The following is a 15413-nucleotide window of genomic DNA, read 5'->3' as shown; positions in this document are numbered from 1 at the left end:
GTCTGAACGGTCAAATCTCGTGGTTTTTAGACGTATTATTTTTTGGCATATCTTGTTTCTTGCTAACTACTCTGTTGACGGTTTGACAAGAACATGGTAGCTAATTAGCTTGTTAATTGTTCACAAACAAATTAGTGAATTTGCTATAAAGTTAAACAGCTTGCTAGCTGACTGCTGTGGTTAGCCAAAAATGACTCGTTTTGGAAGTTGGATGATTTTTGAGTCTTTAAAAGTGTTCTTACACCATGATTTTGAACATTCAAAGCAACTAGAAATGTCCCTTTTGTGTGTGTGTGTGTGTTATTTAGCAGACACTGTTATCCAGAGCGATTTACAGGAGCAATTAGGGTTAAGTGCCTTACTCAAGGGCACATCGACAGATGTTTCACCTAGTCGGCTCGGGGACCTTCCGGTTACTGGCCCAACGCTCTTAACCACTAGGCTACCTGTTGCCCATGGCAGGCATTGTTGTCACCTTAGCTTGTTGTCACTTAACTTCTGAGTGATAGCACGAGCACCACCACCAATCAGCCTACACCACTGCACGCACACCCATTGTTACTATGACAACTAGCGTAGCCATGTCAGCAAATATCTGCTGTCTCAACACACACACATCCGATTTGGTCACTTGTAACTTGATGTTTGGATTGTCAGTATTCCAAAACGGATTTGAAAAACAAAACTGATTTGAGCATTAAGGCCTGCATTGTGAACAAGGCTTAATAAAGGCTGGCTTGGATGGATGGGGACGAGGTTGTTTGGGATTTCAACTCATTGATGTGCATGGATGGAGGTGTACACAATGAATAGACCAGAGTGAGTGAGTGAGACACCAGAGACTTTGACATCTTGCATGGACGTTTAGCACATACCTCAGGAATTCAGCATGCTATAAGTGATCCTAAAACAGGCTTCAATAATGTAAGAGGGAAAAGTGCAGTGGGAGGACGTTTAAATGGGTTGTAAAATGCTGATTCAGCAGAAAGATACAAAGGACAAGGGGAGTTGAGCGTTCAGTCGAATGTAACACCAAGCTGACTGCTGAACACTAGCTCAACACTATACACCTTCATTTTAGAAACGTCTTCTTAATGTTTTGTGTACTCTGTGCATGTTGGAAGATGCATATTGTGTCTGTGCACTGTGCAGGTTATAATAAATAAATGTATCTTCTTGAGACTGATTTTTCATGAACTATATTTACAAGGATTTAGCACCCTATTCGTAAGCAATTCATAATCTCCAATGCAGGTCATTCTAGTCTTGATCTTGAACCATGAACAGGACTCCAATCTACAAGGTGTTCTGGCCCAAGTCCTTACATGGACATGGCTGACACTGCAATATGATTATTATAATCAAGAATGTGACTTCAATATCCCTCCTTGCATCGTTACTGTAATGGCTTTCAGGAGATACAGATTCCTGTCTCATTTACTTAATGACTTATTATTAAGAATGATATAAGATGATTTATGGCACTGAAGTGATTCTGATGATTACTATTGTACAGTTATATTAAGGAGTGCTTTATCTGGATCAGTAGTATGTGTGTATAATTTACATAATGGGTCGTTTTTGTTGTGTGCGTGACAATAAGAAGATTATAAACACGTTTAATTAATAACTGGGAACAGTCTCTCTTCGGTCTGCATAATAGTCGGACCATTGCATACCAACACTTTAGTAATGACACATCACACACACACACTTAGTAAGGGGTAAATTAAGGTGAGTGGGATTACTGTATGCCAGCGAGGCAGCAACAGACATCCTACATTTCCAGATTAATCTGGTTGACCTTCCTCCATGAGGCTCTAGCAGAAGGACTTGCTTCATCCCTCCCTCCCCCTGTCTCCAACCATTTAGGTCTGGCAGCCCTCAGTGGTCCTGTCTCAGACTCTGGCTGTTCTCTCTCTCTCTCTGCTCTTCTCTCTTCTCGTTCCCTTTCTCTTTCTCTCTTTGCTCCTCTTTTCTCTCTCTCTCTCTCTTGGAATGTGTTAGCGAGCTCCACACAGCCTCTCTCTCTGTGACACCCATCCTTCTCTGTCTTGGGTGACGGAGTGAGGTGGCTGCCAGCCACAATTAGTAAATCAAATCTCATTTTATTGGTCACATGCGCTGAATAGTGGTGTAGATTTTACATTTACATTTTAGTCATTTAGCATACGCTCTTATCCAGAGTGACTTACAGTTAGTGAGTGCGTACATTTTTCATACTGGCCCCCCGTGGGAAACGAACCCACAACCCTGGCGTTGCAAGCGCCATGCTCTACCAACTGAGCTACAGGGGACCCTACCGTGAAATGCTTAATTACGAGCTCATTCCCAACAATGCAGAGTTAAAAAGTAAGAAAAATATTTCAAAACAAAGTAGGAAATAGTAACACAATAACAATAACGAGGCAATATACGCTATATATACAAAAGTATGTGGACACCCCTTCAAATGAGTGGATTCTGATATTTCAGCCACACCCGTTGCTGACAGGTGTATATATAATTTCCAACAAGTCAGTTCGTCAAATTTCTGCACGGCTAGGGCTAGAGTCAACTGTAACTGCTGTTATTGTCAAGTGGAAATGTCTAGGAGCAACAACGGCTCAGCCGTGAAGTGGTAGGCCACACAAGCTCACAGAATGGGACCGCAGAGTGCTGTAGCGCATAAAAATCATCTGTCCTCGGTTGCAACACTCACTACCGCGTTCCAAACTGCCTCTGGAAACAACATTGGCACAAAAACTGTTAGTCGGGAGCTTCATGAAAGGGGTTTCCATGGCCGAGCAGCCGCACACAAGTCTAAGGTCAATGCCAAGATAGTCCCCTGTAGCTCAGTTGGTAGAGCATGGCGCTTGCAACGCCAGGGTTGTGGGTTCGTTTCCCACGGGGGGGCAGTATGAAAATGTATGCACTCACTTAACTGTAAGTCGCTCTGGATAAGAGCGTCTGCTAAATGACTAAAATGTAAAATGTAAGAGTCAGCTGGTGTGGTGTAAAGCTCGCTGTCATTTGACTCTGGAGCAGTGGAAACGCGTTCTCTGAAGTGATGAATCACGTTTCACCATCTGGCAGTACAATGGACAAATCTAGGTTTGGCGGATGCCAGGAGAATGCTACCTGCCCGACTGCAGAATGCCAACTGTAAAGTTTTTAATGGTTCGGGCTAGGCCCCTTAGTTCCAGTGAAGGGAAATCTTAATGCTACAGTATACAATGACATTCTAGACTATTCTGTGCTTCCAACATTGTGGCAACAGTTTGGGGAAGGCCCTTTCCTGTTTCAGCATGACAATGCCCCCGTGCACAAAGCAAGGTCCATACAGAAATGGTTTGTCGATTGGTGTGGAAGAACTTGACTGGCCTGCATAAAGCCCTGACCTCAACCCCATCAAACACCTTTGGGATGAATTGGAACGCCGACTGCGAGCCAGGCCTAATCGCCCAACATCAGTGCCCGACCTCACTAATGCTCTTGTGGCTGAATGGAAGCATGTCCCCGCAGCAATGTTCCAACATTTAGTGGAAAGCCTTCCAAGAAGAGTGGAGGCTGTTATAGCAGCAAAGGGGGGACCAACTCCTTATTAATGCCCATGATTTTGGAATGAGATGTTCAATGAGCAGGTGTCCATATACTTTTGGTCATGTAGTGTACAAGGAGTACCGGTACCGAGTCAGTGCACGGGTACAGGTTAGTCGAGGTAATTGAGGTAATATGTACATGTAGGTAGGGTTAAAAGTGACTAGGCAATCAAGATATGTATGTATGTGTATGTGTGTGTGTGTGTGTGTGTGTGTGTGTGTGTGTGTGTGTGTGTATAAATAATAAACAGTAGCAGCAGCGTGTGTGAATAGTGTGAAGGTGTATGTGTGTGGCGTCAATTTGCATGTGTATGTTTTGTGAGCGTGTGTGTGTGTGGCGTCAATTTGTATGTTTTGTGAATGTGAGCGTTGGAGTGTGTGTGAATAGTGTGAAGGTGTGTGTGTGTGTGTGTGGCGCCAATTTGCATGTATGTTTTGTGAGTGTGAGCGTATGTTGGAGTGTGTGTGAATAGTGTGAAGGTGTGTGTGTGTGTGTGTGTGTGGCTTCAATTTGCATGTGTATGTTTTGTGAGCGTGTGTTGGAGTGTGAGTGTGTGGGTAGAATCCAGTGAGTGTGCATAGAGCCAGTGCAAAAATGATAATAATAATTATTATTATTATTAAGGGGGTCAATGTAAATAGTCCGGGTGGCCATTTCGTTAACTTTTCAGCAGTCTTATGGCTTGGGGGTAGAAGCTGTTCAGGAGCCTTTTTGTCTCAGACTTGGCGTTCCGGTACTGCTTGCCGTGCGATAGCGGAGAGAACAGTCTGACTTGGGTGGCTGGAGTTTTGACAATTGTTAGGGCCTTCCTCTGACACCGCCTGGTATAGAGGTCCTGGATGGCAGGGAGCTCGGACCCCGTGATGTACTGGGCCGTACACGCTACCCTCTGTGGCGCCTTACGATCGGATGCCGAGAAGTTGCCATACTAAGCGGTGATGCAGCCTGTCAAGATGCTCTCAATGATGCAGCTGTATAACTTTTTGAGGATCTGGGCCCAAGCGAAATCTTTTCAGCCTCCTGAGTAGGAAGAGGCATTGTCGTGCCCTCTTCACGACTGTGTTGGTGTGTTTGGATGATGATAGATCCTTAGTGATGTGGACACTGAGGAACTTGATGCTCTCGACCCTCTCCACTACAGCCATGTCGATGTGAATGGGGGCGTGTTCAACCCTCCATTTCCTGTAGTCCACGATAAGCTCCTTTGTCTTGCCCACGTTGAGGGAGAGGTTGTTGTTGTTGTCTCCCTCAACGTTCCTGTAGTAGAGAGATTACCCACAAATCAAAGTATTAGACAGTGAAGACACAGTCAGTATTTGAAGAGTTTTGGGTATTAGTCTCACTGCATGGCTCGATCTCCTCTCAGGGAATGGGAACAATAATACCGTCAGTTTAGCTGGCATGTATATCTATCTACTGCCATAAAAGCAGCAGTGTGAATTGAAACAGAATTATTTTTCTAAATCTAGTTAATCACTCCAGGCTTTAACCTCCTACACAACATAGTAAAATGGTGATGCCATTCTTTCTCCTCTCCACTCCTTGGAGCTAACAGCACCTGTGACCAGGTGTGAAGAGTTTTGGCCTAGAGTGGAGAGCGTTCCGCCTCGTGCCCTTGCCCTGTTCTTCCCCTGGCTCATGTAGTTTCAGATTCAGAAAACTTTAATGTCCTCAGAGAGGCAATTAAAAATTAAAATTAAAAAACACAACAAATATATCAAAGGATGTTTACAAGCAAGTAGGTTGGGTAAGTGCAATTTCATAATAGAAATGTCAAAATGGGCTACATTGCAAGTGCTAAAGTGCAATTAGTCCAACATTTTGTTAAGTTGCAGAATTGCATTTGAAATAATATATATATTTTTACCTTAGGTAGTCTGTACCTGTGGCCAGAGGAAAGGAACTGGAATTTGGGGTGGAGTGGGTGGAAAGAGTCAACCGCTATTTTATTTGCCTTCTGGAGGGCTCTGCCCAGGTAGAGAGATGACAGTTCTTGTTGTTCCTGCCCCATGATTTTTCCGCAAGTCCTGATTATCTTGCCCAACCTATTTTTCTGTGCAACCTTGATATTCTCAAACCAGCAGGTCAAGCAGTAGGACAGAATGCTCTCAATGAATGTTTTTTTTTTTTTTTAAAGAACCATGATGGTTAGGTCAACATTAAGAAAGTTCAGTAGGAAATAGTCTCTGTTTGCCTTTCTTAAAAATAGCGTCAGTACACTGATCTCAGGACAGCTTGTTGTGAATAACTAGACCAAGGTATTTGTACTTCTCCACTATTTCGATGGCCTCACCTTTTATCAGTGATGGTGTGTGCATGGTTATGTTCCTTCAAAAGACAATCCCCATGTCCTTTGTTTTTGATGCGTTTCATTTTAGAGTTTTAGATTTAGTCAAATCATTCAGAGCCGGTCCTTGCTCTGTCTCATCCCCTTCGAGGAGACTGACCATTTGATCAGGTGGCAGCCTGGGAACTGGCTCCAGTGTTTCAGGACACAACCACTTATGTTATCAGTCCCCAGGCTCTTTCATGCTCCAGTGCTTTTGAACACTTGTTGTACGACTTCCTCATTGATGACAAACGCACTCTTGGTTGCCATGACGTCCTCCTCCAGACAGGCTGGGAGAGCGGGGCCGCCCCTTGCTTCAAAGTGGGTGAAGAACTTGTTTAGTTTATTGGCTGTAGAGAGTAGAACCGTCTCGTCCGTGCAGGAATCGAGAGGTTGCCTCCCTTTTAAAGGTGGCGTTTGCCATATTCTTAATGCTATTCCAGGCAGACCGAGAGTCTCCCTGTGACAGTGTCTGTTGCACCTTATCCTTGTACTGGCATCTTGCCATTTTTATCTCTTTGTTCACCTCTCTCTGTACCTCCTTTCTTTCGAGTTACGACAGTATGAATGAGAAATATAAGCATACTGGTGCAAGCGCTGGTCAAAGAGTATGGCTAGGATGTTTTGAGCCTGTGTTGTTCTGGTGTCTATATGTCTGACAGTCTGTTTCCCTCCTGCAGGGCCTTGTACACATATGAGGACAACAGCAATGATTTGACACTGGCATCATCAGGAGGTAAGCTGAATCTACCACATATTTGTCCATCCATCCATCCATCCATCCATCCATCCATCTACACTCTTAAATGTGATGTTTCTTTGTTGTTTCTTTGATTAAGCCTTTACACTCAAGGGAATTGGCCTATATAGTTAGTATGGCCGGGGTGATACTAGTGTGGGAATTGGCCTATATAGTTAGTATGGCCGGGGTGATACTAGTGTGGGAATTGGCCTATATAGTTAGTATGGCCGGGGTGATACTAGTGTGGGAATTGGCCTATATAGTTAGTATGGCCGGGGTGATACTAGTGTGGGTATTGGCCTATATAGTTAGTATGGCCGGGGTGATACTAGTGTGGGAATTGGCCTATATAGTTAGTATGGCCGGGGTGATACTAGTGTGGGAATTGGCCTATATAGTTAGTATGGCCGGGGTGATACTAGTGTGGGAATTGGCCTATATAGTTAGTATGGCCGGGGTGATACTAGTGTGGGAATTGGCCTATATAGTTAGTATGGCCGGGGTGATACTAGTGTGGCGATACTCATTAGTATCGTGGCAAGGAACAAAACACAAAGCAGATTTAAGTTCTTTAGGAAAACAGCCCTAATGTTACAAACATTATTATGTTGTCATCCAGAGTCACATTTATTTATCTTTATTTTACATACAGCAGGTTTTTAAAGGGACACTTCGGGATTTTGGCAAAGTATGTGATCCCCTGCTAATTTTGTACGTTTGCCCACTGACAAAGATATGATCAGTCTATAATTTTAATGGTAGGTTTATTTGAACAATGAGAGACAGAATAACAAGAAAAAAAATCCAGAAAAATGCATGTCAAAAATGATATAAATTGATTTGCATTTTAATGAGGGAAATAAGTATTTGACCCCTCTGCAAAACCCTTGTTGGCAATCACAGAGGTCAGACGTTTCTTGTAGTTGGCCACCAGGTTTGCACACATCTCAGGAGGGATTTTGTCCCACTCCTCTTTGCAGATCTTCTCCAAGTCATTAAGGTTTCGAGGCTGACGTTTGGCAACTCGAACCTTCAGCTCCCTCCACAGATTTTCTATGGGATTAAGGTCTGGAGACTGGCTAGGCCACTCCAGGACCTTAATGTGCTTCTTCTTGAGCCACTCCTTTGTTGCCTTGGCCGTGTGTTTTGGGTCATTGTCATGCTGGAATACCCATCCACGACCCATTTTCAATGCCCTGGCTGAGGGAAGGAGGTTCTCACCCAAGATTTGACGATACATGGCCCCGTCCATCGTCCCTTTGATTCGGTGAAGTTGTCCTGTCCCCTTAGCAGAAAAACACCCCCAAAGCATAATGTTTCCACCTCCATGTTTGACGGTGGGGATGGTGTTCTTGGGGTCATAGGCAGCATTCCTCCTCCTCCAAACACGGCGAGTTGAGTTGATGCCAAAGAGCTCGATTTTGGTCTCATCTGACCACAACACTTTCACCCAGTTCTCCTCTGAATCATTCAGATGTTCATTGGCAAACATCAGACGGGCATGTATATGTGCTTTCTTGAGCAGGGGGACCTTGCGGGTGCTGCAGGATTTCAGTCCTTCACGGTGTAGTGTGTTACCAATTGTTTTCTTGGTGACTATGGTCCCAGCTGCCTTGAGATCATTGACAAGATCCTCCTGTGTAGTTCTGGGCTGATTCCTCACCGTTCTCATGATCATTGCAACTCCACGAGGTGAGATCTTGCATGGAGCCCCAGGCCGAGGGAGATTGACAGTTATTTTGTGTTTCTTCCATTTGCGAATAATCGCACCAACTGTTGTCACCTTCTCACCAAGCTGCTTGGCGATGGTCTTGTAGCCCATTCCAGCCTTGTGTAGGTCTACAATCTTGTCCCTGACATCCTTGGAGAGCTCTTTGGTCTTGGCCATGGTGGAGAGTTTGGAATCTGATTAATTGATTGCTTCTGTGGACATGTGTCTTTTATACAGGTAACAAACTGTGATTAGGAGCACTCCCTTTAAGAGTGTGCTCCTAATCTCAGCTCGTTACCTGTATAAAAGACACCTGGGAGCCAGAAATCTTTCTGATTGAGAGGGGGTCAAATACTTATTTCCCTCATTAAAATGCAAATCAATTTATAACATTTTTGACATGTGTTTTTCTGGATTTTTTTGTTGTTCTGTCTCTCACTGTTCAAATAAACCTACCATTAAAATTATAGACTGATCATGTCTTTGTCAGTGGGCAAACATACAAAATCAGCAGGGGATCAAATACTTTTTTCCCTCACTGTACTTCCCCAGAGTCAGATGAACTCATCGATACCATTTTTATGTATGTGTCCAGTATGAAGGAAGTTATAGGTAGTTTTGCGAGTCAATGCTAACTAGCGTTAGCGCAATGACTGAAAGTCTATGGGTATCTCCTAGCATGCTAGCAGATACCCATAGAGCCGGAGGAGCGCATATTAATCCTGCTGTAGGTCTGATTGCGGTCAAACGAACGACTAAAATGAACGAGTCACAGCAGGTCAAATGAACAACTAAAATGAACGAGTCACTCAGAAAAACAAATTATGACACTTGACTTAGTAAAAAGAGTCGTTCAAAAAGAACGAATTGTTTGCGAACTGCTCATCACTACCACCCGCTTGTTCAATTGCCAAAATGACTAACTAAGTGTTAGGCTTTCACAAGGCAATTGTAATTTTGGTACTTATAGAAAGGACTCATGAGTGCATTTAGGTACGTGTTCTGTGGCAAATTGCTTGCTATGACATCAAAGCGGTATTTATTATAATCCTCAATGTCTCATCTTTCAAAATACATAGTCCTCTTAATTTACAGCATTTCCCTCACTCGGACAACACAAATATGGCAAAAATTGCCCAATTAGGGGGAGGGATGGGGCAACTTCTTGTCACGTGCGGTGCTCAAATCCAGAACATTTGTCAGTCAAAACCCATACAGCACTGTGAAGTACAGAGCCAGAGCTCTGACGTCATGTATAGCATGTTACTACAACTGCGTTCCAATTTAGGCGCTTATCAGTGCCCAAATCTACAATTTTCAACCCGTATACAGGTACGAGTATAAAGGGCTACACTACTCTCTCTGCCTCTTGCCTTGATAACATGTATTGAGATGGGGAAAGAGCCTGCCATTGACTTATAGTGACTCTTTGTCTGGATGGGAAATGTCGCAGTGGCATACTTATTAGCTTTGAGGCCTCCATTGAAAGTGAGCCAGCCATTGTTGTCCATGTTAAGATGATAACTATTTCATTAGTTAGTTAGTTATTATGCCTGTTAATGAAAGTGATCCATATCTCAGATACACAGAACAGTACCTGCTGCTTTGCTCTCACTGCTCTGTTAATTATGTCTGGGAGAGATGCTGATAGGTTGGCCTTGTCTTCTGAGATCTACTATTTTCCCTGGTGGAGGCTTGGAACAATGCGCGCACACACACAGAGTATGATTTAGTGCAATGTTTGTGGAGAGGCAGACCATCAGTCATCCTATTGGTGTACAGTAGGTGGAGTGGGCGGGCTGGACCAGTGAGGCCTCACTCTGATTCGACAGATGGGGTTTGAGTATGTTTGTGAGTGTGTGATGCTGTTGGTGGCAGCTCTGTTTACTTGCATAAGAGTAGTCAGGTTTGAGTGTGGTATTTGTCTCATCATGACCCTGTGAAAGACGCAGGTGTGTGTCTCCACTCCCCCACCTCACTTCACACAGTCAGCTGCCTCGCCATCTCAATAACTTTACCATAGATTAGATTTTAATATTTCAACAGCGCATTACTACAGTTGACTGGAGGTTGCCTATTCTCTGTGGACTTAAGCCTGCCATACTAGCGGACTGCAGCTCTCCTCAGTGTAAGTCATGGAGAACATGCATCTGCCCACCAACCAGCCAGAACTGTCACTATCAAGCTATTGAATGATTCCATTGGATGGTAACAGTGAGGATCTTATAGGGCAGAGACCTGCCTCTGCCTGGAGCAGAGACTGAGTCAGGGGGTAACACTCAGGTCAGCCTGGAGAGTGGTATCGGTGTGTTTTTGTGGAAATACTGCACATCTCCATCATCCGTTTTTTCTCCTCTTCCTCCCTTTTCTACCTCCTCCTCCTCCCCTCCTCCTCTAGCTGGAGGTCTACCAGAGATCACAGTGACCTTCGACAATGGCAGGGTCATGTACGGCTTCTGCAGCCTGAAGGAGCCAACGGCCGCACTGCCGCGCTACGTCCTCATCAACTGGGTGAGAGTGTGTGTGTGTGTGTGTGTGTGTTTCACAATGAATAAAAATAAGAAGAACATGAGAAAGTAAATGGGGAAGTAAGTACAGTGGGGGAAAAAAGTATTTAGTCAGCCACCAATTGTGCAAGTTCTCCCACTTAAAAAGATGAGAGAGGCCTGTAATTTTCATCATAGGTACACGTCAACTATGACAGACAAAATGAGAAGAAAAAAAATCCAGAAAATCACATTGTAGGATTTTTTATGAATGTATTTGCAAATTATGGTGGAAAATAAGTATTTGGTCGAAAAAGTTTCTCAATACTTTGTTATATACCCTTTGTTGGCAATGACACAGGTCAAATGTTTTCTGTAAGTCTTCACAAGGTTTTCACACACTGTTGCTGGTATTTTGGCCCATTCCTCCATGCAGATCTCCTCTAGAGCAGTGATGTTTTGGGGCTGTCGCTGGGCAACACGGACTTTCAACTCCCTCCAAAGATTTTCTATGGGGTTGAGATCTGGAGACTGGCTAGGCCACTCCAGGACCTTGAAATGCTTCTTACGAAGCCACTCCTTCGTTGCCCGGGCGGTGTGTTTGGGATCATTGTCATGCTGAAAGACCCAGCCACGTTCATCTTCAATGCCCTTGCTGATGGAAGGAGGTTTTCACTCAAAATCTCACGATACATGGCCCCATTCATTCTTTCCTTTACACGGATCAGTCATCCTGGTCCCTTTGCAGAAAAACAGCCCCAAAGCATGATGTTTCCACCCCCATGCTTCACAGTAGGTATGGTGTTCTTTGGATGCAACTCAGCATTCTTTGTCCTCCAAACACGACGAGTTGAGTTTTTACCAAAAAGTTATATTTTGGTTTCATATGACATTCTCCCAATCCTCTTCTGGATCATCCAAATGCACTCTAGCAAACTTCAGACGGGCTTGGACATGTACTGGCTTAAGCAGGGGGACACGTCTGGCACTGCAGGATTTGAGTCCCTGGCGGCGTAGTGTGTTACTGATGGTAGGCTTTGTTACTTTGGTCCCAGCTCTCTGCAGGTCATTCACTAGGTCCCCCCGTGTGGTTCTGGGATTTTTGCTCACCGCTCTTGTGATCATTTTGACCCCACGGGGTGAGATCTTGCGTGGAGCCCCAGATCGAGGGAGATTATCAGTGGTCTTGTATGTCTTCCATTTCCTAATAATTGCTCCCACAGTTGATTTCTTCAAACCAAGCTGCTTACCTATTGCAGATTCAGTCTTCCCAGCCTGGTGCAGGTCTACAATTTTGTTTCTGGTGTCCTTTGACAGCTCTTTGGTCTTGGCCATAGTGGAGTTTGGAGTGTGACTGTTTGAGGTTGTGGACAGGTGTCTTTTATACTGATAACAAGTTCAAACAGGTGCCATTAATACAGGTAACGAGTGGAGGACAGAGGAGCCTCTTAAAGAAGAAGTTACAGGTCTGTGAGAGCCAGAAATCTTGCTTGTTTGTAGGTGACCAAATACTTATTTTCCACCATAATTTGCAAATAAATTCATAAAAAATCCTACAATGTGATTTTCTGGAATTTTCTTTCTCATTTTGTCTGTCATAGTTGACGTGTACCTATGATGAAAATTACAGCTCTCTCTCATCTTTTTAAGTGGGAGAACTTGCACAATTGGTGGCTGACTAAATACTTTTTTCCCCCACTGTATACTATATACAGGGTCAGTCAGTTCCAGTACTATATTTCCAATGTACAGGGATACTGGAGTGATGGAGGTAGATATATATAGGGGTAAGGTGACTAGTCATCAGGATATATGATAAACAGAGTTGCATTATATTTTTGGTCAGTATATGTCTATAAATGTGTGTGTGTACAGTATATGTGCATCTCTGTTTGCCTTTATGAGTATACACTGTATGTGTAGTGTCACACAGGCTTTCTCTCTGATTGCCCAAGCCCTCCTTCCTGTCAGTGTGAAGCTGAGAGGAATAGGAGCTCAGGCAGTCTGAGACAGCCTAATGGGCTATCTGTCCCTATCCTTGTGGCAGGCCTAGGCCCAGACATCCCCTCTGGCTACTGGTCTCTGTCACAGAACCACTCACCACTCTGCTCTGCACTGACCCATATACTGTAGCACACAGCAGAATGACAATCATGATTTAAATTTGCAGTAGCTATTGCTTTCCTCAAGTCACAATGTAAAGGGTTTGATATGGTAGCTAACTCATACCACATACAGTATGAAGCACCCATACATGAAGACTGGACTAAATTGCATGGGATAAGTATACAGCAAATTGTATAATGTATTTGTCACAATAGAGAATAGAGATGAAGGGAGGGATGGAGAAAGAAGGAGAGATGTTCGACTGGCCCTATAGTGAGATATGGGTTATCGTGTTCATTATTGCAACCCTCCATTTTGGGTTCCTTGTAATTCTCAGGCACTGCATTTGCCCATAAACTCCCCTCTCAAACAGGAAACTGAAAATATGTGCCATTTTCTTGTGGTCTTTATTATAAGTTGTGCTCCTGAGTGGCGCAGTGGTCTAAGGCACTGCATCGCAGTGCTAACTGTGCCACTAGAGATCCTGGTTCGAATCCAGGCTCTGTCGCAGCCGGCCGCGACCGGGAGACTCATGGGCGGCGCACAATTGGCCCAGCGTCGTCCAGGGTAGGGGAGCGAATGGCCGGCAGGGATGTAGCTCAGTTGATAGAGCATGGCGTTTGCAACGCCAGGGTTGTGGGTTCGATTCCCACGGGGGGCCAGTATAAAAAAAGAAGAAGATGTATTCACTAACTGTAAGTCGCTCTGGATAAGAGCGTCTGCTAAATGACTAAAATGTAAATGTAATAAGTTCTAAGACGTGATTTAATAGTAAAGTATTCAGAGCAGTTCTCCAGAGATATTTCATTAACTAGGTGAATGGCCCTGAAATTGCTATTATTTGACCAATTATTGTATTCTTTTATGATTCTGTAGCAGCAGTACCAAATCAGTAGCCATGTGTTTTTATGATTGATAACTATTCCACTATTCTTTTTATGTAATCAGTGGCCATTGTGTATATCTACTGTTGTTTTCAAAAGGCCATGATAATGTCGTCCTACCAGGAATTTTCCTTTTGAGGAACAATGCTTCATTCATTTACTACTGTAAAACTGAACACAAAGACACCAATTTAAAGTTGAATACAATTCTATCTTGAATCCTTAAACACACAAAACAATACTTTCAATGTCACTACTTTGATTGATTGATTGATTGATTATGGTGATTATATCCTTGAAAGGGGTAATATACAGAAACTCTAACCTGCCTTTCCTGTCTTCCCTCTTCCACCCCTTCCCCCATTTCCTTCCCCTCTCCCTCTCTGTCCTCTCCCCTTCCCCTCTCCCTCTCTGTCCTCTCCCTCTCTGTCCTCTCCCCTTCCCCTCTCCCTCTCTGTCCTCTCCCCTTCTCCTCTCCCAGGTTGGTGAGGATGTGCCTGATGCCAGGAAGTGTCAGTGTGCCAGCCATGTGGCCAACATTGCAGAGTTTTTCCAGGTCAGTCTCACTGAGGTAAACCCAACTGCTACACTAAGACTCTCTCTGACACATTGTTGAAACTGTTTAATAAAACTTACCTGGATTACTAAATTAAAACATATTGGATGTCTGATGAATGCCATCTGCTCCTCTGTCTCAGAGTAGGAGTGCTGATCTGGGATCAGGACCCCCTGTCCATAATCTAAAAAAGCAAACTGATTTCCTACTCATTATGAATATGGGCCTAGATTCTCCTCCAGGGTCCTTCAGTGGTGCTCATTTAATGACTTAGATCTAAAATATGGAGAGAGAGACTGTATTGGCATCTACCAGCCCAGCCAGCGCAGAGGCCTAGGGCCATTTTAGCTTCCTATTGAGATTCAGCTCGGTGCTCTCTGGGTATAGGAGTGATTCCACTGGTCCGCCCACAGGATCAGTAGAGGTTATGTGTGTGTATATGTATGTATGACTAACACAGCACTCTCTAAGGTTATTGTGAACAAGGTGCTTGGCGGTAGTAGACAGATAAATGACACTTCTCTCTGCCTTTTATCCATGGTATCTCCTGAATATGTGTGGGAGAGATGGAGATAAAGAGCAGAGTCTTTCTCCTGACTGTGAAGGCCATGGAGCTGGATGAATCCTGGCTAGCAAGCCTCAGTCAATTGATGTGAAGTGTCAGTCATCTTCGCCTTAACAGCTCTTTTCTGTGGCCATCTGCTTGCTCACACTGAAGGCTCTGGCCTTCGATTTAATGTGGGATTAGCTGGTTGAAAAGGCTTTAGTTAGCTGGGAGACACAAACACTTGTCAGGTACACGCACAGGCAGGCAGGACACACATGCAGACAGGCAGGCAGACACGCACATACACACATTTACATACACACAAACACAGGCAGACATGTAGGTAGGCACACGCCACAGTCCCTCTGTTTGCTGTGTGTTTGAAGATGAACCAGTGTATGGTTTATCCTGTCTCAGAGATCATCCTTACACACACACAACAGGATTCCCACAGCATCACTCTTTCTCCC

The 15413-nt window shown here is 44.1% G+C and overlaps 1 protein-coding gene across 4 annotated transcripts in view; it reads left to right on the top strand.

Annotated features, from left to right (window-relative positions):
* LOC121551712 (drebrin) overlaps window positions 1-15413 on the top strand; it is a 121311-nt gene that overhangs the window by 89057 nt on the left and 16841 nt on the right. For 3 of the 4 annotated variants that reach the window (XM_041864431.2, XM_041864434.2, XM_041864435.2), the window contains exons 2-4: window positions 6592-6647; window positions 10763-10875; window positions 14322-14411. In XM_041864431.2, the coding sequence (XP_041720365.1) occupies window positions 6592-6647; window positions 10763-10875; window positions 14322-14411 (259 nt within the window). The remainder of the gene's footprint in view (window positions 1-6591; window positions 6648-10762; window positions 10876-14321; window positions 14412-15413) is intronic. The other variant, XM_041864433.2, reaches the window with a different exon arrangement.

This window comes from Coregonus clupeaformis, chromosome 35 (genome assembly GCF_020615455.1).
Source record: "Coregonus clupeaformis isolate EN_2021a chromosome 35, ASM2061545v1, whole genome shotgun sequence".
NCBI lineage: Eukaryota > Metazoa > Chordata > Actinopteri > Salmoniformes > Salmonidae > Coregonus > Coregonus clupeaformis.
Note: the sequence above shows the minus strand (reverse complement) of the source record. Positions and strands in the feature narration are given on the sequence as shown.